The sequence below is a fragment of the Rhizophagus irregularis genome, chromosome 3 (assembly GCF_026210795.1).
Source record: "Rhizophagus irregularis chromosome 3, complete sequence".
NCBI classification, from domain to species: Eukaryota; Fungi; Glomeromycota; class Glomeromycetes; order Glomerales; family Glomeraceae; genus Rhizophagus; species Rhizophagus irregularis.
In genome coordinates this window covers 546,645-570,472 of record NC_089431.1, presented here as the reverse complement: position 1 = coordinate 570,472, position 23,828 = coordinate 546,645, and the positions used below count along the sequence as shown (strand labels likewise).

The window sequence follows — 23,828 nt, the reverse complement described above, 5'->3', positions numbered from 1 at the left end:
TCATCTAAAATAGGATTTATATATATTACCATAATTATCTGATTATCTTAGTTACATACTATACGTAAATTATTCTTTGCTTCTATCCCTTTGCGATGTACTCCGATTACAATAGTATCGGTCTATACAGCAATATCTTCTTGTATATATTTCAAAACAAATTGTTTATGGTGCATTTTTCCATCGGACTTTAAGTTTGTATATTATATAGATGTCTTTCCTATTATTTATGTTGCCAAAAAAAAAAATCTTGAATACTAAACTTCAAAACACCAATTATTGGAAGAGATCATATGAAAAAAAGTTCAAAAGTACGCGCTAAATATAAGAAAAAATAATTTTGAATAAATTAAAATACATATAAAGAATTAAATTAAATAAATAGAACGCGTTAAATTAAATAGAACACATTAGAAAAATCGTAAATAAATGCTTCGAATTTTTTATTTATGAAAAATACCTTCAATTTGATTGATCTCATGCTTAAATTATGATCTTTTTAGCTATTTTTTTTCGAAGGAATAATCTCAGGATCGAAATATTCCTTGTCTTCACTTACGGTAGCAGGAAAATTTCGCTTTCTACCACCGGATTTTTCCAATTTTCATCTTTTAATTGATTCAGCTCAAACACAAATTATGGGACCACTCTTAAGACGGACTGTTGGTTCAAGGATGATTCAAATCGGTCGCATCTTGATAGTCCAACTTAACCTCTTCTAAAAGCGAAATAAATGCTGAACTACCGATTTCTTGATTCTCTTTTCTTGGCACATAGTCTAAATTATTAATATGGTAAGTGTAAAGAATTATTGTCTAAACATGGTGTAAAAATACAATATGCATGCTAGACTGAACATGATCACTTAATAATTACAGAAACCACCTATTTCTTATGCAAGAAGCGGCTGAAACTAGACTTCCTCTTGATGAACGCTGTTGAACTTGGATCAAATATCTTCATGTAGAAGATGATGAATTTAATATCTATATCACAAAATTAATTGGTATGACCCTGTAGAAGTGATAAAAAGAAGAAAGTTTACGTCAAACCTTCTTGTAGATATAATAGACCTATTAGTTATTATGAAGAACTATGCTTGTCCCACATGATAATGTTCATTACCTTTTTGATGAACTTTAAGGTGATTCTAGAAGAGGTACGGATTTGAAGTTTATAGCGTTGGGAAAGTCCATTTCTCCTTTCTCCTTCTTTAATTATTATATCTACTTACCGAATACCATCTAATAAAGAAAGAGTGTCATCATCGGTTGTCATCATGAAGATGACTCTAATCATGTGACATGTAGTCTAAAAAGCGCCAAAAAAAATGTGCTAAAGCGCCTAGATAATAATAAATATAGAAAATAGTTTGTAGTAAATTTCAAGAAACAAGCTAAACAGTTTTGTTGCGAGCCATGATAAATTTCACTATAGTTTTTTATATTTTCAGAATTATATTGTTCAAATTGGATTAGATAATTAAAGAATGCATTTTTTTGAGGCCTTTCCACGAGAAAGAATTATCGGTCTTAAACTAAATAATAAAACCAATTGATTGATAGTAAATAATGAACTGAATTCTATAAATCAATTCAAAAAGAAGGTACATAAATATTATATTCTGTTCATCATTAACTTATTGCAAACCAATATTATCATTTACTTCTTTTTAAACTTTTTGAGCACCATTGCATGCGATTTTTTATTTTTTCCTTTACTCAAATTCTTGTGATTTTTTAATTCTTTTGTATTCAACTTCTAATTCTTCATTCTTTCTTTCCAATCCAGTTTCTCTGTATGCTTTTGTTGTAAATACAAGCTTTGATAATTTGATATTCGCTCTTCAGAATCAGTTTTGTAATTATTATTAGACTTTAATTAAAGGATTCTATATAAAAATGTACCTACCTTAGCAGATAAAAGACTTATACTGGATAGATGCTTCTCTTTCCTATAACTGTAGAATAAGTTGTAGCATATTATAGCTTATTAATTTTCTTTCAAAAATCTTGTTAAGGGTATAATATTTTCATACATATTTAACTATTTCGCAAAACTCCGTCTATTAAAATTGTTATATTTAAAGAGCATTTTTTGTAAAGACTAATCTTTTTATGAGAAAAAGATTTACCAGTTTTAGATTAGGTAATTAAATTATTTGATAAAGATTGTTAACTAATATATTACAAGTATATCCAAAAAGGTTAATTTACTTTGATTACCAACTAATATATTGATTTATTATAGGAAAGCGCATTAAAATTGTTAATAAAAATTGATATTTAAATTAATATAACTTGTAGATTTATTGATATATCCTCTTTTTACTAACGTGATCTATCCAATAGGAAAATATAGTTAATTCCTTGTACTTTTTCTTTCCTATACTACATTGCTGAGTTTCTTGCTTTTAGGAATATTAATTTTTTATAATTTCAGTTTGTGTGAAAGAAAACCCAATTTTATATAATGGTGTTTGTTCAATGGATTTGCTTTTATCAAAATCAACAAGAAATTCTACAGTTAAAAATCTTTCTTCCATTTAAAGTAGGCATAAAAAAAATTATAGGAAATATTGTTTATATTTTTAATACAACAACTTTAATTAAAATTTCTATTTCAATTCCTTATTACTAATATAGCATACTTTATTGAACTTTATTTTCTGTAAAAATCAAAATATAAGATATAGTTAAAAAATAACAAGGAAATCATAGAAAAATAAACTGAATATAAAAATTATATAAATTTATGCTCAATAATGAGTCATGAGTCGGATCAGATCAATTTTAGTTAAATATTATGAACTCACATAAGTAATATTGAGTCATTATATATATAAAAATAATAATAGCTTGAAATTGATAAATTGTTACTCATTAAACATATATATATAGTTTCAGATTGATAAAATATAATCAAGCTATTTTTTTATATTTAATCCTGCTAAATAAATTTTGAATGTTTTTTTGGTTTTTTATATACTTTATTCTTTCCTTTATTCTCGTTTTACTGTTTCCTAATTTTATTCTTCCAAATAATTTAGTTTCAGAAAAAATGGGTAACCAAGGTGTGCCAGCCTTTTTAAAGAAACTTTATAAAATGGTTAGCGATCCTCGGTCAAATGATTTAATTACCTGGTCTGGGGCTGGTAATTCTTTTATTGTAAAAAAACCTCAAGAATTTGCAAAAGAAATTCTTCCTAAATTTTTTAAGCATAACAACTTTAGCAGTTTCGTTAGACAATTAAACATGTATGGATTTCATAAAATACCACACCTTCAACAAGGAGTACTTCAATCTGATGAACAATCTGAACAATGGGAATTTGGTCATAAACATTTCCTTTGTAATCAACCGGAACTCTTATGCTATATTACTCGCAGGAAAGTGAATGATAATGAAAGTATAAAAGAAGAGCCAAATACTCGCAAAGAAGGGAATGGTAATGAAAATATAAAAGAACAAGAGCCAAATGAAGTGGATATAAACCGTATATTAAATGAAATTGATTTAATTAAAAAATATCAGGCAACTATTAATGCAACTTTGAAATATATTCAAAGAAATAATCAAGTTCAATGGCAAGAAACTATTCCAACACATAATGTAGAAGAATCTAGTAGAAGAGATATGAATTATATATTAAATGAAATTGATTCAATTAAAAAATATCAGACGACTTTAAATGCAAATTTAAAGAATATTCAAAGAGATAATCAAATCCTATTACAGGAAATTATTTCAGTACATAATAAATATCTTAATCAACAAAATACTCTTAATAAACTTTTAAAATTTCTTGCTTCATTATATCATACTGATAAAAAGACTTTATCAAAGAAACGAAAATTATTACTTGAAAATTCTGATGAAGCTGATTTCCCATCTTTAGATATTAATAACTCTGTATCACCAACTTCTTTGACTATTAATAATGATCAGTTTGACATTTCTAATATCTTACCTTCCCGGCCAATTCCACCTTCATTAACTGAGCAAATTAATGATACTGATTTCTTGGGTTTAACTCCAATTGACTTGACTGAAATTGAAACTCGTACTGATGAAGATGGATCTAATATTGATTATTTGACTACATTAACATCTCAAATGCCCGATGAAGCAATCAATTTAGAAGATAATTTTATTGAAAATTGTAATTCCATTGAAAATGATAATTCCATTGAAAATGGTTTATTATCATATTATAATATGAACTTTAATCCTATAGAACAAGATCAACAACTACTATATGATTTTAATTAGATGAAAACAATAATTCTAATAATCCTAAAAATTAGTTATAAAAAAAAAATCAAATTGTTTGTGATATCTTAGTATTCTTCTTTATTTTACAATGTAATTTTAGGTAATATTTTCAATAAATAAAATTATGTAATTTACAATTATTTTTAAGTTTTGATACTGAAATATTTTAAATCATAATTAAAATTTAGAAAAATCTTTAAAATAAACCATTTTCTCAATTAAAATTTTTTCCTTAAAAAAATTGTGATTATCTTCGTTATTCTAATTGTTTGTAATTTATGGATTAACTTTGAGAATTTCATGTTAGAAAAAATTTCAAGAAAACAGATGTATATATATATATAATAATAATATGAGTCTTTTGATTTTGTAAATAAACTTTTTTTTCTCATTGATTTGAATTTAAAACTATTCTCAATTCTTAATGTTTATTGTAATCTTAAAATATGTTTTTTTTGTTTCAAAGTAATAATAATTATAATAGGAAATAAAAGATTTTTAGGACATGGTATTAAAATTAACTTTTTTCCACAAACAATCATGCATTTTATTCAGGAAATTTTGCAAAAAAAATAATTTTGTTATTAATATAGTACGTTTTTATTTAATAACAAAAATGGCTAAACTAACTACTGTATTAATTAATAATTATAATATAAGCTCTATAGATAATAAAAAATTAAAAGCAATCAAAAATTAATTCAAATTTAATATTGTACTAATAATTCTAAAGAATATTACATAAACTAATAATCCCAGAAACTGTTAATCTAAAAATTTTTTAAACATCTTTTATCTATTTAGTATAGTACTGCAGAAATGATTGCATGAAACACATAAACCCAATTCCCATATTAATGCCTTAAATAAATCCAATAAAATGTTGAGGCATCTAAATCGTCTGCTACACCATCAAATCTGCAGACGTAAGTAAGATATATATCGGTGTTATCCAGAGAGTATTATTTATCATGATAAGATTAACTACAACAATTATAATATATACAGGATCAATTATTGACTGCTGAATTTAATATAATGATTCCTGATTGATTCTGTCGGAAATCCCGTTTAATAAGCGCTCAAGGTCCTCGTACCTAACTTCAATGAATTCCATTTGGTGCGGCATTGATCTTTGGTCGGTAATTTGGATGCTTGTTTCTTATCTCACGCGCGATCCTCCTATGAAAGCATTTTTGATGTGTCTCTAACGCGATTCTGTCTACTAATAGCCCAATCCAGTCCTTGAACATAAGACCCAGTAATAACAGCCAAAGATGGTCTTTTCTTCACTTGGAGTGTCATGTACCATTGCAGCTTTCACTTGTATCATCTATTGAGTAGAAACTTTGCTATAGGCAAAACATTCAAATCCATCTAATTTACAGTAGGCTTTTTAGAAGAGCAGTAATTGGTTCCAAGAACAAACAACCCCGGTCTGCTCCGGGATATCTTCCAAATAATTCCTAATAATAGTGTTCCAAAAAGCATGAAATCTTTCCAACTGATAGAGAATAAATTAAAGGCCTATAAGTGTATGAAATAGGTATCTTGATCTTCTTCAGATATACATTCTTAACCTTTAGCATATATTTGAGAAATGAACAGGAACTCTTGAATTTAACAAAAATATTCAACTTATATTAAACAGAAAATGAACATTAGTCGTCGGTGACTCTTTAATGATTTATGAGGATTGTTCCAGAGCCCCTTAGTGCCAAAGATCATGATATTGGAATGAAACGAAAATGGAATTGGGAGGCGGATCAGATCGACTCAATTGCCACGGAATAATTTATATTACTCATTAGCATTAGTCAAAACGCGTAATTCCTAATTAATATTGTTACCTTTGGTACGGATAATGTAATTTTTCTCCAAAGATCTTAGACCCACTGCAAATTATATAAAAAGGTACTACCCAAGTTAGTGAATCCATTTATCTGCAAGAAGTTTTGAGAGAAATATTATTTACATAGTCTGTGCGGGTGAGAGCGATATAGTTAGGCTAAAATTCTGTAGATATGGGTAGAATAATTTATTTTAGAGATTTAGTTTAATAAAAGAGTTTTTGGGTAGTTACAATAATGATAAAATAAATTAGGTGTAAAAATCTTAGGAGAGCAAAGAAATAACATGATGCTGGGACTCACATTAATGCCTAGGATCCGCATACTCCCTCACTTTTTGATAGCATCTATCATTTCTGATTAGCTAGAGTTGTTTGCAATAAAGAGCATTTGAATTTATCGTGTGTAATACACTAACACATGGCGTATGATAAAGAAAAAGAATTGGTGATAAATCAACTAATAAATTCAATTTCACAATGTAAATATGCAATTTACCGTTATACACAATCTTTTATGTAGGGTGATTCAAAATCGAAGTTTTGCCTCTTCATGGAAATTGGAAGCGCGTATTAGGATAATTAGACAATTTTTTGTGGCTTAGAGCATTGTCTGATTGAATCATACATATTGCAAATCCAAAATTTGGTATTTCAACTTCATTACGAAACATTTTCTTCTTGCGTATACAAGCATGACCACAAAAACTGATATCCACTCTCAAAGCATTTTTTCAATGATTTCACGTCTGAGAACTGGTCATGCATTAGTATGACAGTATATTATCGGGAGAATTCAGAGCAAAAGAATCTGCAGAAAATAATGGATAACATAAAGAAGGACTTAGTCTAAAGGATAGCTATTTATTCAGCACTTACATTTTTCATTATCGATTTTTTTGCAAGTATTATTGTTAAATTTGCGTTGTTTTTGAAAAATTGTTCTGCATAAAGGAAAAACCAGAAGCGTTCCAGTGGCGTCTGAATATAGAGAATTTTCACGTAATGAAGATAAAGCAGTTCACTGGAAATCATGTGATTCAAATCAAAGGTACCGATGGAGACTTTTTTGATAAATCGATCATTCATATTGTATTTTAATTCTTAGGACGACCAAATCACTTACTTTAAAACAGAATAAGATAGACGATTACTATCCCTTGCGTGGTGACATTTCTTGTCACCCTCAAATTTATTACGATGATATATCCAAGCCTGTGAGCATCTTCACCCGAGAATGTATAGTTTAAGATTAATTAATTTTTTTTATTTTAGCAAAAGACACGTGTAGGTAATGTTCTTCCCGATGCACAGCAGTTCTATCAAAACCACCACCATAAACAAACTTCACCGCCAGAAATGATGAGGATGAATTGCCAGCATTAGTTGACAAGAAATTCCTTGGATAAATAATATTGTAAAATGCGTGCCAGCCACAGCAAAGAAGCGGGGAGATAATGCGTGCCAGCCACAGCAGAGAAATAGGTATTACTGCCATGGTAAGGATATTTTTAGTAAAAATGTTTCGTAACTTGCAAAATCTACAAAGGACAGGGAAACATTAACAGCAGTAGAAAGGGCAACATTGAGATATTCTATGTCAAAGATTAATTGACCTTTCAGCTCTTACCTCTTTTCTTGATCAATACTTAATTATTCAATATTATTTAATCGCATTTTTAAAACCAGGAAACAAATTTTTGTAGTAAAAGTTTTTCTCAAAAGATATCTAATTGAATTAATAGAAGAAATTGATTTAAAACAATTTAATTGTTATTATTTAAATTATGATAAAGTTATAATTATTAATATAATAAATTGTTATTCATATGAACTTACATAGATTATTATAAATTTCTCGGGATGTTTTGATTTTTAACCCATAATAATTTGAATTACTGTACATAAAATAAAATTTTTAGATATATAAGATAAATATAATTTATATATAATTTTAAAATATAAATCTTTAAAAATTTGATAAATCATGATTTCTCAATAAAAAAGATAAAGAAAATTAATAAATAATTTTTGAAATGGGAGGTAACTCTAGAATATTTTGAAAAGTTAAAAAGATTAAAAATTAAATTATTTTCAAAATTAAAAAACGTTCTCTAAATCGTTTTTCCCTTTATATGATTATTTGATAAATTATTGAGATAGAATTATCATCAATTTTAAGTTGAACAATTACTCATTTTTTTTTTTTCATTTTCATTTTATAATTGAAAAAAAAGAATTCTATAATAGGATGTTTTTTGGATGTGTAATATAGAAGATTCTAAAAAGAAGAAAAATAGTGATAGTTGATTATCAATTGTTAGATTTGTTTAGTTTTTAATCTTTTTTTTTTTTTATTTTTGTTGTTATTTTTTAGCATGTAATTGATAAAATTTTTAATCATACAAAAAATTTTATTATTGTGTTTTAGACATATAATTAGTTAGGTTATATCGTGATCTTACGATTGCTTTATTAGATAGATGTATATTTTCATATGACTACGTCGTTGAAAAAGCTATAACCCTCTTGTTTTTCTCGATGATTTTCAATAAGGGAATAGCATCTCTAGCAATTCAAAGTATCCCTATTTCTCCTTTTGCAGATTCATGAACTTTCATATGTAATATCTCGCTGATGAATTTAGTAATTAAATAATTATTTGATTTAAACTTCATAAAAAAAAAATTATAATAATAATTTCATGCACTGATGCAAATATGATTTTTTTTAGCGAAAAAATTAATTGTTGATAAGAAATTTGGTATGAGTTACTATCTCATCTATTACTATCCTTCGCTGTTACTTCTTTGTCTCGTTCCATTTAGGAAATTTCGTGGTTAGGATCCCTATATAACTTGCTTTTCCTCATCCTTAGTTTTCTATCATATCTAAACACTTCCCTTAATTTGAACAATCTTTTTATATTCAGTCATTTATATTCAGCATCTACGCTTCCATATTTTGTAGTAATAATTCAGCTTCTCGTTAGACCCATTGAAATTAAGTATTTGATAAATTCCGAAATTTTAAATTCATAACAAATTTGTACATTATTTTTCAGTTAATTTTATTCTTAAATTTGATGTAAATAATGAATACAATTTTTTTTCTTTTTGTACAAATTATTATGACGAAAAAAGAAATATAATGGTTTTGAAATGCTTAAAAAGTCTTGTTTAAAAATCTAAAAAGAATCTAAAAAGGATCTAATAAGTTAAATATATATATATAAAAAAAATATTGTTTCCAATTTACAATTTATAGTAAATACGATTTAATAATATCTTATTATATGTATTGGTAATATCATATTATATATGTTGACTAACAAGATATTGAATGAACTATATGAATTCACCTTTATAAGCATTATGACGAATTGAATCCTGAGAATGTATTACGTGAGTGATTATAACTTTTAAAAAATTCTGAGAAATAAAAAAAATTATTTGTACGAGAGATCACTTACTATGTATCGCATAACTCATGCTCAGCTGGCGTTGGAATCTTACTTTCTAATACATCTAAGAAAGTTTTAATATCATTCATCAAACCATCAACACCCTCTGTTTTTCCTTCTTCCGTAAGATCATCCATAATATCTTGAGGATGCCATTCAGGAGCTTCTCCAACGTCCAAGTCAAGATTATTTGCAAAGTTATTGTCCCAAGACTTTTTGTAAAACTATACATTAAGAATAAAATTGAAATAAGAATTTCATTAATTAGAAAAATAATAACTTAAAAATATTTTACTTACATTTACTCCATAGGAAACAACAAATGGTTCTTCTCTCAAATAAACTGGCAGCCCTTGAATATCATGATATTTTGATAATTTTTCCCAGAATTCGTATTTAACAATTTCTACAATGTAATCACTATTCCACTGGTACTTCCATTTTGTTTTCTCATATACAGAAACTACATTTATGTCTTTAGTATTTGAATAAATCAAACGACCTTGTGGGCTATATAATTATTCATATAAATTAATTATTAGTAAATAATTTTTGCTCTAGTATTACAAAAGTCATTAATTACCAAACTTCTAATCCATTAATAAAATTTTCTTGAGGGGGAGTATTAAAAAGACGTTTTGCAGTTTTAATTTGAAGCTTCCATGAATATTCACTATTGTTGTTTTAAAATGAATAAATTTAAAATGTCTATAAAAACAATATTACCTAATATTATATATATAGTACTAACTTAGCCAAACATGACATATTAATGTCTAATACGTTTCTATCATGTATGATAGCGCTCCATAATCCGATCTTCCCATCATACTTCTTATGTTTACTTTCATTACCATTCCTAAGCTCCAAATCAAAAGCACACGGCCACTCTTTATCATTTGTTTTACGAGTTGCGTGAATCTTAAATTCTCGATTCGGGGAACCAAAACATCCTAGATCATTACCGGAAAGAACCTCAATTAACCCAATCAATTGACTTTCTTCAGTGGCAATTCTAAGGAAAAAAAAAAAATTCTTAAATTTCTATAAAAATAATGATAACTTAATAGTAATTAATTATAAATGATTACCGTGTAGCAAATTTAGATTCTGTACGAGTTTTTTTCAGAACCTTTTCATTTAGTTCATTAATAGTTAATGTTGCATCGTTATTGAAATCTTTAGTTAGAGGGATACGCGTGAAACACACATGACCAAATCTGTATATGCGAATAATTTTGATAAGAAATAAACTTTATGAACACATAATCTATTATACACATACTGTACCTAACACGCATTTTGATTTCTTCATCTAATAAATGGACAGTTTCCAAAGCTCTAAGAAGAGAGTCCTCGACCCTTTTGAGATTTGACTCACGAATCCTGATGTCAATTGAAATTATACGTGTTATTATCTAATAAAGTCTGGATTACAACTATTAATAAAAAAACAGCTTACTCATGAAAAAAATCAAAATATAAATCTGATGGCATGTAAACTGGTTTAATAAGTTTAACTTTAGGTTCATAAAATGGTAAATAGTATAGATAGAAACGAGCTGATGGATCCGCTATTCTAATCTCACAAGGCTCATGCGGTTGTTCTACAATATGATGAACTCCTAAGAGACTATCTGCTACTTGCGTTGCATGAGGAATAGATCTAGACTAAAAGAAAAATACATTCGTTAATTTAGAATAAATAAGTGGTAAATTTGAAATGATCAAGAAACTATATTTCATACTGCAAGTGTTTTAATGAACAAATTCTTGACCCGCGTTGTTGCTATATCTACAGATTCCCTTGAACTACCAACAATTTTTATTATCTAAGAAAAGAAAAAACTAAAATATTTAGACATATTTAATTAAAATTTAGAAATTGAATATTGAATAAATCATACTTACATTTGAACCTGGTAGAGTTGAATCATGCCAAATATGGCACTTATATTTAGTACGTACTGGGTTCAAAATTTCATCTTTTGCTCCAATAAATCGAGAGATATGAATATCGGTTGTAGGAAAGACAAAGTACTCATTGAAGGGGAACCTTTGCGAATAACCTGGACGTTGTAAATAAATTTCATCATCACGCTCCTGCTCTTCTTTACGTTTTAACTCGAGCTCCTGTTCTTTTTTACGTTCAAGTTCCTGCTCTTCTTTACGTTTCAACTCAAGCTCCAGTTCTTTTTTACGTTCCAGTTCTTCTCTACGTTTCAACTCAAGCTCCAGTTCTTTTTTACGTTCAAGTTCTTCTCTACGTTTCAACTCAAGCTCCAGTTCTTCTTTACGTTCCAGTTCTTCTTTACGTTTTAACTCAAGATCCAGTTCTTCTTCACGTTTTAACTCAAATTCCAGTTCTTCTTTACGTTTTAACTCTAGCTCCAATTCTTTACGTTTTACCTCTAGCTCCAATTCTTTACGTTTTACCTCTAACTCCGATTCTTTACGTCTTAACTCAAGCTCATGTTCTTCTCTACGTTTCAACTCAAGTTCCTGTTCCTTTTGACGTTTTAACTCAAGTTCTTGTTCTTTTTTGCGTTTCAACTCAAGCTCCTGCTTGTTCTTAATAGGAACAGGTTCCGAATAAAATTCTTGTCTATTCCTTTTATCATATTTTCTACTTTGATCGTACCCTTTCCCTCCTAACAAACTTTGAACATGTTCATTCAATTGATTTTTAGCTTCCACAATTTCTTCATATGATCCCCATATTTCTATTTCAATTTTCTATAATTTAAAATCATTGATGAAATTTGACAATAATATGTTCATAATAAAGCATGCGTACTTACATCTTCATACTTTTTATAATTCATATGCGTATTTGTGCTTGACTCAATACGTTTTAAATGCGACTTTTTCTCACCAAGAATCTCAAGCGAACTAAATTGTGGAGGACCCTTTAAAAATTTTTTAAAAAATCTTATTTCAAGAAAAACCAAAAGACTATAACACAAAGAGAAGAATTTTATAAATTAATTATTATTTACCACCCACGTTGCGTCAGGATTATTGTTTCGCGTAGGGCCATCATCTACTTGTTCATTATCTCTCCACGATAATACAGGTTTCTCTTTATTAACTTGCATATTTACATAACTATTTTTAATTATAATGAGTTTCATATTAATCAAAGAAAAAAAGTTATGAAAAAATGAAAAGTATTATAAATACTAATTTCAAACCAACCGATTCTTGTCGGATGTATTAAATGGATCAAACTCATTCACTATCTCATCATGACTATGTTGTTTCTTTGATGAAGTTTCTTTCTTTTCGTATTCATTATTTGCATCATCATTTATACTATGATGTCTTTCAAATTTTTCAAAGAAAAACAATTAGAATTATTTTATTAACCCGGAAAAAAAAATAACAATATACGATCAGGTATTTTGACTAAAAAATAATTTACATACTCTTCACTTTTTTTTATAGGCTGCCTCCATTCTAATGCATCCATCTCATCGTCATCATGTAAATTTATATCATATTTATTATCGCTTTTATTATGGTTTGTTTCTCTAACAAAACAACAAGAAATTGTATAAGTAAAATGAAAATAATAAATCTGGTATCGAAAATAAAATAAAACAAAATAAAAATACCAACCGAATCGTGTCTAATATACTCAATGGATCAAACTCATTTATAATCTCCCCCTTTTTTTGAGTCTGTGCATGTTTCTTTACTGGAACAGGTATTTCACCTAGAGTTTTATTATCGACTGCATCATTTTTTTTGTCGTAGAAACTTTCCCTAATGAATTAAAAGAGAAAATCAGTATATGAAAAATAAGAACTTAATTTTTCTGTGGAGTCAAAAAAGAAAAAAAAAATCCAACCAAACAGATATATCAAATATATTATTAATTGAACTGGAATTGGCTATATTCTCTCCTCTTTGAAAAGAAAAAAAAAGACGATTATGAAAAATGAAAAAAAATTTTATTATTTTAAATACAAAAAAAAAAAAAAAAGAAAAAAAAGAAATACCAACCGATCCCTGACAGATTCATTAAATGGATCAAAATCAATAATGAGTTCATTTATTTTTTGAGTTTGTTGTTTCGGTAATAATGTTTCTTTCTTTTCGTGCTCAATATTTCCATTTCCATTAAAATGACTTTCAAAAGAAAATACAATTTAGAATGAAAATTTTATCATTAAATAATAAAGATTGTAATAACGAGTTCAAATATATTGCATACACTTCTATTTTTTGATTCTGAGGCTTCCATGTTAATTCTTTTTCATCCACGGGTTCATTATTTTTTCTTTATAATGATTTTTGAAGAAAAAATAATTTGAAAAAAAATTTAATTATCAAATTAATAAAACAATACATTCAAGTATATTGACTAGAAAATAATTTACATACGTTACTATTTGATTATTCCATGCTAATGTACTCTCTTCGTCATCAAGTAAATTTATATTTTGCACATCACCGTTATTATTATGGCGGGTTTCTCTATTGTGATAACAAGTTATCAAAGCAAAAAGAATATGTAAATAGATGAGTATAATTTTAACATGTCAGGAAAAAAAAGGAAAACTAATAAAAAAAAGAAATACCAACCGGATCCTGTCGGATTTATTAAATGGATCAAACTCACTTAAATCTCGTTTATGTTTATCACCTTTATCATCGTTTTTATTATGCCTTTTAGGAAACACCATATATGAAATGAGAAAACTAATTTATTTTCTGCGAAAACAAAGAAAAAAAAAAATAGCTAACCGAACGCTTTCAGATATATTATATGTATCAGTTGAACTAAAATTGGCTGTATACTCTTCTTTTTTAACCGGTAGTCGCCATATAGCTTCAATGTCTTCATATAAATTTGTGTCATCACTTTCGCTAATAACGAGTACCCACAAGGTTAAATAAATATAAATCTTACTATTATCACTTTTTATCAAATTAAAAAAAAAAGTAAGAAAAAAAATTACTAACCGATCAAGCTCATCTATAATCTCTTCTCTTGTTTGAGACTGTGCATCCTTTTTTTCGTTATTATTAATATCGTCTTCTCTATAATGATTTTAAAGAAAAAAAAAAATTTTTTTGAGAAGGATGAAAGATAAAAAAACATTAAATAATCAATATTTATATGTATATACATCAGAGAAACATCTCCATACTGTTTTTTCCAGTTTAATGCTTCTTTTTCTTCGCCAAAAAATACGTTCATATCATAGCCTTCACTATGACTGATATTTTCATAATTAAAAGAGATAATTTACGAAAATAAAATGATTAATTTAATAAAAATTACCAACCGATTCTTATTAGTCGTATTAACCGGATCAAATTCAGTCAAAATATCAATTTTTTTTTGAGTTGGTGGATTCCGTTCATTATTTGTGTAAACGTTTGTTCTATAAAAGAAAAGATAAAAATCTAAATTTCAAAAAAAAAAAAAAGAAAGAAAAAAAATTCCGGAAGATCATTTATAACATACTCTTCTCTTTGATTCGGTTGTCTCCATGATAATGCTTCATTTTCTTCGAAATTATATATATCATCATCATCAATATAACGATTTCCCATAATTGAATAACAAAAAATCAGAGAAACAATTCATGGATAAGTTAGAAAATTTAAATCAATACTAACCTTTATTTTAAAAAAAATTGTGTGTAACCGCTTTTGTATGATGCATTTGGAAATGCCGAACAAAAGCGTGATGATCACTAACCCTAATTACAAAAAAAAAAATGAATGTATTAAAATACGCCTGAAAGCAAAAGTACAAAGGTGAGAATGTGATTATATGCGACAATTTTATAGGACATTAAGTGGGATATCAGATATCTCTAAGAGAATAATTGACATCAATCTTGAAATAGACAAGTTTTTTAAGATTATGTGATAATGACGTTATTTAACACATTATGTACAATGTATGACAGACTAGAATTGATTTAGATGTCTAAAGCAGTAAGTCAGCAGTAAGCCTCTCTACATCGGATCATAAATTATGATTATCGAACTTTTTATGTAAGTTCATTATTGATTTCATTATTTCCGGCTCGGTTAAATTAGATTAACGTTAAGACGATTAATCGATGAAAGAATCGGTTAATCGGTTAAAATTAACAACAATCCGGGGAAAGTGAGATTTATGTCACGTGTTATCCCAAATCAAATTTTAACGAATTTTTGTTAACTTTTTGAGATTCAATATAGTGATCGGTTATTCGGGCAGGTCTTAATAAACTTAATGAGCCCCTTTGTATTGCCAAAACATGTAATCCTATCATTTATTTATAGCGATTTCGATTAGGGATCGAAAAAAGTCTAAAATTATTTACAATTCAAATTTTATTTAATGAAACATTTAATTGATTACATTGATCTATTTCAAATTCATGGATGAAACGACACTCTTTTTGTTTTTCTTGATATAGTTCATTTTCTCATTATTTTTTTCACCAATTATTGTTATACAAAATATAATAAAATTGACAAATTGAATCAAAGCTAGTAAGTAGTAAAATAGAAGAAATGTTTTGATGAATGTTTCAAACTAGGTGGTACATTAGTGGTACATTAGTTTTTTTGATTTGCTAAGAATTGGAAAGATATTATTTAATGATTATTATTTAATGTCATTGTTCAGTCTTTTAGAAATATGTGGAATTTTAATGACCGATATTTTTATTAGACATCTAATATTAATAATTATATTTCATATTACAATATAAAATATAAGTATACACTTTACAAATTTTTTTTTATTTTGCAATATTTGCAAGAATAGAATTTATAAAATTTCATATTATTTCACTTTTATTGTATTTATATAAAATATAAACAAGATTATAATAATTTTTACGTTCAATTTCTATAATCTACTTCATATAATAATTTATTTGATCCAATATAAGACGCTTAATTTTAAACAAAAATATTGCGTAAATTGATGCTTTGAGTGTATCTGAACATAGTAAAATTTATGAATACTATTTATTAGGGAAATGTACTCATAAGATTTTTACAGACTTTAAACCACTATATTTATTTGAGTATTGTACAGATTGTTATCGAATTTCTTTTAATTGAGTAGAATTAACTTTGAATAAAAAGTCCATTTAATTTTATTGGCTGTAGGTATTGTTTATTTATGGAATTACAAGTCAATCCCAATGTAAGAATAGGACATTATTAATTAAAAATTATACTACAAATATTAACCAGTGGAAATTGTATTATGGAAGAATTTTTACAATTATAATCAAACATTTGATTGATAAATAATCATACAAATTTAAATCCATTAAATGTATTTTGGATTATTAAAAAATTTCACATAATAAAAAATAAGTAATAGAGTGAGTGTTAATAATGAAATGTACGAAAGGTTAAATGAGTATTATAAATATTTGTTTATTATTACATGGATATAAAAATTAAGAATTTTATGGCAAATTCCAAATGGGTAATTTATATTTTTAATGGATTAAATTATTTTATTTAAGTTAATTATTAACGCTTCAGATAATAATTTATAATTTAATAATTTTATACATCGAGATGTTCATTCATAGTGGTAATACGTTATTGACTGAAGATTGGAAAATTACAGACTTAAAATTATCACAACCTAACAAGTGATAATAATATTATATTTCATCAAATCTCACATATAGATATGATTATTTGGGAACTTACAACAAAGTTTAATGAACATAATAATTTTTATCTTATTTATAAGATTATTGAGTGAAATTGGACTGAAATTATAAATGAAACCCAAATTTCTTTTTTTTGTCAATTTAATGAAAAGATGTTGAAATTCTTCAAAAAGGCTAATTTTATCGGAATGCTTTCAAAAAAAAAAAAGAATGAAATAAGAAGCTCCAAAATTTTGTAAAAAATCCCATTCAAAAGCAATTTTTACACGAGTTCTTTGATTCTAAATCTTCAATAAATTTTTATTTTCAATAAATTCATTTGATGCGAGACGAGGTATGTTACGGTATATCATATATGTATTAATAATAACTTGAAATATGAATTAATCTATCAGATAATAACAGTTTAGAATACATTGAAACAGTACATCAATGTCTTGACTTTTGTGAATCTTAATATCGTTAATATAGTTTAAAATGATTAGCATTATATTTCTAAATTTATTATACTAAACTTTTTTGAAAAAAAATAGTATATATATTATATTTTATTCCAAATTGGTTTAATATTACAAAGGTATTTTTATTCTGTAAAAGTAAAACTCATTACATACCTGTAATAAATAATTTTTTTTTTCGTTTCGATTAAAAATAATTTTTTCAATTGCAAAATTAGTTAGTGACATTTATAAAGAAATATATCAATCAGCAAACACTTCTTTCTTTGTTTGTAGTTATTAATTTTGATCTGATAGTCCTGATCTATATATATAATTCAATACTTTACTTTCGTTAGTAAGCTAGCTAATAATCAATTAGATAAATTAGTGCAGGTGAGATAAAATTCTTTAAAAATTCTTATTGGGCCGAGTTTCGATCAATTTATTATTTTTGTCCTTTAATATTGCGAACATATATTCTATCATGTTAAACTTATTGTATTGGAAAAAAAATAAAGGAAATTATATAATAAATGAACTCATATTTTTCTGAGGTGATTACAGCGGATACCGATTGCACATGAAAGAAAATTTACGATTTATTTTAACCCACCACAAAAATAATTTTAGATGTATCAATTAAAGTTTTAAATAACTTTATTTAAAAACTTATTCAAATAAAAAAAAAAGAGATTAATAAATAAATATAAAAATAAATCACTTTTAAAATATAAATATAAAGTTAATAACGAATTTAAAAATTATTTGTTTGTTTGAGATCTATTTTAAGTTTTCATAATAGACAAGCTAACCCAAGATTTTCTATTAATTTTTTATCATGATATCAGAATAATATTTGTCAAGCATTTAACGCTTTCTAACGTTTGTAATCAAAGTTGAACGTCTCTTTTTTAACGTAAGACCCTAAGATATTTTACATTTATTTTTTTTCTTTTTGCTTATTTGATTCTGCCATAAAAATTTCCACTAAGATATAAAAAAGTAAATAAAAATATGAACTAAGTTAAATAAAAATTTTTAAATATTATCTTTTTAAATAATATTCTGACTATTCCCGAAAAAGCCAACTATAATTTAAGTCTCATCTTTCAAATTTCTTCTTCTTGATTAATTTCATTGAGATCTATTATTAGTAATAATTAAATAAAATTAGACGAATTGAACGGGAAACTATTAATAAAATAATAAATCACTCCAAATAAATTATTTTACCTGATTCGCTAAGTTGAACATCAAAGCATTCTGAAACTATATAATAAATAATAAAATAATGTTAAAATAAAAATATGAATTTATAATAAAAAAAGTATTAATGGTTATACTTACTTAGATTTGTTGAGACATCATCTATTATTAAAAAAAAAATTAATATTGTTAAAACTTACTTGAATAAGATTTTTTCATAATTAAAATTGAAGATTTACCTGAATTAACTTGGAAAGATGTTAAATCTGATGAATTTACAGGTTCTGGAAGATTTTTAAAACTTAAAAGTCTACTTGTATAGATTGCTTGAGGATGAGTTTTAATACTTTCAGACTTATTTTCATGTGATCTGTTTTTAAATTTTATTTCTCTAATTTTTTCATATTCACTCATTTGAGAATAAATTTCGCCATTGAATTTCATATATTCTTCATGCCATTTTGCTAATATTTGATCCAATTCTTTAGCAGATGGTCTATTTTCTGCTTTAGCATCCCAACATTTCATAATTAAATCTACAAGAAATTTTGGAATATCTTCAGAAATTTTTGGTCTAAGTCCTTTACATATTTTAATAGCTAAAATATGATCATGAGGAATATCTTTAAAAGGAATTTCTTCAGAAAGGAACTCATTCATAATTATTCCAAATGAATAAATATCAGCTGCTTTTGTATATTGATATCCACGTAAAACTTCTGGTGCCATATATGGTAATACTCCATAAATTCCTTCTTCTTTAACTATTTGTTTATTTGCTGGTTGACACATTCCTAAATCACTTATATACATAGTCCCACCTTCCAATATATTACCTGAATGTAAGTCTTTATGGACTTTTTCAGCATTATGGATATCTAACAGTCCATTTGCAATTCTTGATAAATCATAAAGTTTCGTATCATCATTAGAATTAAGATAGTAATTTCTTAAATTTCCATTTTTACAATAATGTAAAACCATCATATAATCTTTGGTATTTGGATCTTGAGTTATTCCATAGCAGTAAACAATACCCCAAATATAAATCTGAAGATAAGATGTGATCTAAGAATTAAAATTTTTTTTAAAAAAAAACAAAATTTAATAAAAATTATAATGTCAATTTAAATATAACATGATAAATTAATTTTTTTATTTAGTTACCTCATTTAAAAAATTTATACTAATATCAGAAGAATTATCCAAGCTTTTTAATGCAGCTTTATAATTTGTTCTTCTAATCCATTTTTGATTTTCAATATCCCAATAACCAATATAACCTCCAGACCATTCAGCTGAATAAATTTTACCAAAGCCTCCTCTGGTAATATAAGTGACATTTTGAAATTTCTCAAAAGGTATCCATTCAAGACATGTTTTATAATGTACAGCATTAAGTTGTGAATGTTGTATTAATTCATCAATATCTTTATTTCCACTAGTCCAATTTTTAAAATTTTTTTCAAATCTTTTTGCATTACAAGATTGACACCATTTTTCTCCTGTGCCAGGTTCGTTACATTCCCCACATATACCATATACTTCTTTTCTTTTTTCTATATCGTCCATATAAATTACACTATCATCAATCTCTTCTGATTTAGTGGCAAAATTAATAGAAGAAACAGTAACATGAGACTAAATAAATGATTAAAATATATTTTATTTATTATTTAAATCATAATATCTAAATTATAAAGTGAAATTGCATTTACCTGATATTTTTTCCAATCAAAATCTTTCCATAAATTTCTTGGTTTTTCTTTGGATGTTTTATTCAAAATTTCCATATTAGTATTTCTTGACATTTTTTTGAATATCTTTTTTAACGACTCCATACTTATCAATTACGAAATAAATGTTAATTACAGTAATTTTAGTTATATGTGTTACTACTGTTATTTACTTTATAATAAATGAAAAGTATTAAAACAAATTTTAGTGAACGTAAAGTTATTTTATATAGCTAAATGTATACAAAAATATGCACAACATGTATCATGCACATCCTGAGGCTACAATCCATACCAATCAGATTCAACAATTTTGTCAGCCGCACATTTTTTTTTTTTATTAAATTATTCATTTTACAAATTGAAGTATATATGGTAGCTGGTATTATATAAAATTTATTAGATATATATACATATTTCTTATTAAAAAATTATTAAGTGTACCAATATTTATAATCATAAAAGTAACTTTTGCTGTCGATACACTTTCAATTGTAACATGTAATGGTTTTATAATTGTTTAAACTAATTTAGAAAAAAATAAATTAATTAATAAGTTATAAATCGCCAGATTTATTGCGGATGCCATCGCAATTTCACGAAAAAAAAAATTCACAAATTTTTTAAAATAAGAGTCTGAAAATTTGAAAACCAGATAAACAATTTATTTAGGTGGCCATATAAAGAAAGAGATTTTCGTTTGATACTTCAATTAGAAAATAAAAAAAAAACCATAAAATAAATAAATTGAATCGATTTTTAAGAAAAAATTAACTTCACATATTTTTAAATGAAAAAATTTATTTCTCACCCGGGTGATTTCTCCCCCGAATTTAATATATATAAAAATGACGTCATGTTATGGAAAAAAAATTTTTAAAATAAAACTTAATATAAGCTTCGTATAGCCTTCAAAATTATGACTTATAGGTAATTTTGACTGCTCTTTACTTAATACCTTAAGAAAGGTTATGAATAACATTTTTGACATTTTTGACAATTTATGACTTGGGGTGAGGAATATCGAATGATTCAAATTAGTGCTTCGATCCATATCCGGATATTTTTTTTTCGGATATCCGGATTTTGCAGTTTTCATCCGGATTATAATCTAAATGAAAAATATCCGGTTTAAATCGGAATCCGGATGAATCTTTATTTATTTATTTTTTTTGCATAGCACCGTAACTTTATATAATTAAGATTTACAAATTATTTATAGAAATATGTATATTTTCTTTCATTAAAGAAAAGTGAAAACACCAACATCACATGTCGGTCAACTGAAAAATTATTCAGATCAAATTACAAAAAAATTGAGATATTATAAAATTTATATAATTATAACAACTTTTTTTTAAAAAATTAAAACCTTAGTGTTATATAATTTGATTCAAATGATTCTTTAATTTTTGAAAGAAGAAAACAAATCACATTTTAACATTTTAAAAATTGCCTTCTAACTCAACACATCTATCTATAGTAATCTTTAGTTGTAAATAAAATATCTTGTTTATCCAAAATTTCATAATTAGTTAATTTATAGAAAAATTTTAAACAATAGTCTGAGACAATGCTGAAATAATATAAAATTGCTTTAAAAAAAAGTATTAAATAAAATTGGAATTATGAATCGCGGTCTTAGATAATTTTGGCCAAATTGTAATTCTGGCCGAAATTTATATCACGTGATACCGGAAAAATAGTTTAGCCACCGGATAAAAATTTTTTATTGGCTATGATAAGAATCTAAGAATAGTGGCACGAAAATTTTAATGTTACACAAATTTGTAATTCTGGCCGGCGTTATGAATTCCAGCCGGAATTATTGCCGATCAGTTATAAATCCAATCCGGATCTTTTTGTGTAACCTGAATGACGGTTTTCATCCGGATCGAAGGGTGAGGAATATAAATTCACCCTTTTAAATTTGACCACAAAAAAAATTTTTGGTGAAGGAAATCATGTCACTGATCATAATTTAGAAAGTTACCCTGCAAAAGGAAAATTATTACCAAAGGTATTTAGGTGTATTTTATTAATAATCTACTGTACATATAATATTAATACTCATATTTATTATATAATTATACTGATTTTAATCGTAAAAAAGATTTTTAAAGACGATATTCATGCGTTGGAAAAATATTTGGTGCAGCTGATTTGTAGTGCCATTTGTTATATCAACATTTTATAGTAGTTCGTATTGCGGTATATTACTGTTAAATCTTTGTAATCTTTGTTCGTACAAGGTTTAAATAAACATAGTAAAATTTAAAATTTAAAAATTTATAATGAATTGTGAGTTATTAATGACAACATTTATTCTTTTTCGGGTGTGATAGTAAATACTAGAAGAAAGCGACGTTGTAAATAATGTTTCATGACACGCATCAGTCGGTCAAAACCGGTCAAGAACCTTACTTTTGACCGACCGACCGTTTGATTAATAATTCATGCTTGTTTTCATAATTATAAAGGATTAGGATTATAAAGTTTTAAGTGTAGCAAGACACGCTATTTTACCGGAATTACCGGTTAAAAATGTACTGTACCTAGGTGTAGTAGTATGTATGGGATTAGAGTGATTTTCGATCGAACAAATTTGACCCTGTCATATGTAATCAATCATGTGATTAATCAACTTGATCGATCAAGGCATACTTTTAGGTAAAGTAGTAATTAGAACCCTGTAAAAAATCTGATCCGTGTTTTATCTTTCCATATTTTTTCCGTGAATGTATCATTTTAATGGAATTTATAGCCTTAAATTATGGAAATTTTCATCTCCCTAACACGGATATCCGTGAATGTATCATTTTCACGGAATTTTTACGGAAGTCACGGAGAAATAGTGGAAATATTCGGATAAAAATTTTTTATAGGGGAATTATATATTATAGAGAAGCTCGTTACCAATTTCATTTTTCCCCCCCTCATATATATTTTTTATATAAATTGAAATTTCTATAAAAACAAATATTAATTTATTATAGAATAACAAAACTGATGGATATGAAAGCACATAGTACATTTAAATGAATTAGGTCAATTTTTAAGTAAAATACACGAAACACATAAGTAAATTAATTATTACCATATCTTCAACATATTTATTAAGAAATAACTAAGATTTATTTTTTAAAAAAAATTATGGACATTTCATTTTTTTTACAAAGAGGGATAGATATGAAAATAATATCT

General features: G+C 26.1%; 3 protein-coding genes across 4 annotated transcripts; 1 reads left to right on the top strand and 2 right to left on the bottom strand.

The window, feature by feature from the left end:
• Positions 1-3,060: 3,060 nt before the first annotated feature.
• On the top strand, positions 3,061-4,272 carry OCT59_020159 (uncharacterized protein; the record flags this gene model as incomplete). The annotated part of the gene is made up of 1 exon (XM_066148996.1): positions 3,061-4,272. One exon carries the CDS (start codon positions 3,061-3,063, stop codon positions 4,270-4,272), a length of 1,212 nt encoding a protein of 403 aa, XP_065989951.1.
• Positions 4,273-9,170: 4,898 nt separating this feature from the next.
• On the bottom strand, positions 9,171-15,198 carry OCT59_020158 (uncharacterized protein; the record flags this gene model as incomplete). 2 transcript variants are annotated; one of them, XM_066148995.1, is made up of 26 exons in its annotated part: positions 15,067-15,198; positions 14,885-14,983; positions 14,747-14,815; positions 14,559-14,636; positions 14,340-14,462; positions 14,178-14,261; positions 13,977-14,069; positions 13,807-13,872; positions 13,596-13,721; positions 13,441-13,497; positions 13,209-13,355; positions 13,016-13,120; positions 12,786-12,911; positions 12,587-12,695; positions 12,389-12,496; positions 11,499-12,323; positions 11,336-11,419; positions 11,050-11,258; positions 10,878-10,973; positions 10,679-10,807; positions 10,339-10,602; positions 10,171-10,260; positions 9,887-10,097; positions 9,682-9,811; positions 9,597-9,638; positions 9,497-9,513 (listed from the first exon to the last, which is right to left on the bottom strand). In XM_066148995.1, exons 1-26 carry the CDS (start codon positions 15,153-15,155, stop codon positions 9,497-9,499), a joined length of 3,576 nt encoding a protein of 1,191 aa, XP_065989950.1. In that variant the 5' UTR covers positions 15,156-15,198. The 2 variants fall into 2 exon arrangements, with proteins under 2 accessions (XP_025189236.1, XP_065989950.1); XM_025323866.2 differs by having other exon boundaries at positions 9,171-9,513; positions 9,597-9,811; positions 14,726-14,815.
• A 3,593-nt stretch (positions 15,199-18,791) lies between these two features.
• On the bottom strand, positions 18,792-20,699 carry OCT59_020157 (uncharacterized protein; the record flags this gene model as incomplete). Its single annotated transcript, XM_066148994.1, has 6 exons — positions 18,792-18,826; positions 18,916-18,951; positions 19,030-19,050; positions 19,128-19,956; positions 20,056-20,529; positions 20,607-20,699. The coding sequence occupies 6 exons, from the start codon at positions 20,697-20,699 to the stop codon at positions 18,792-18,794; spliced, it is 1,488 nt and encodes a 495-aa protein (XP_065989949.1).
• Positions 20,700-23,828: the final 3,129 nt, after the last annotated feature.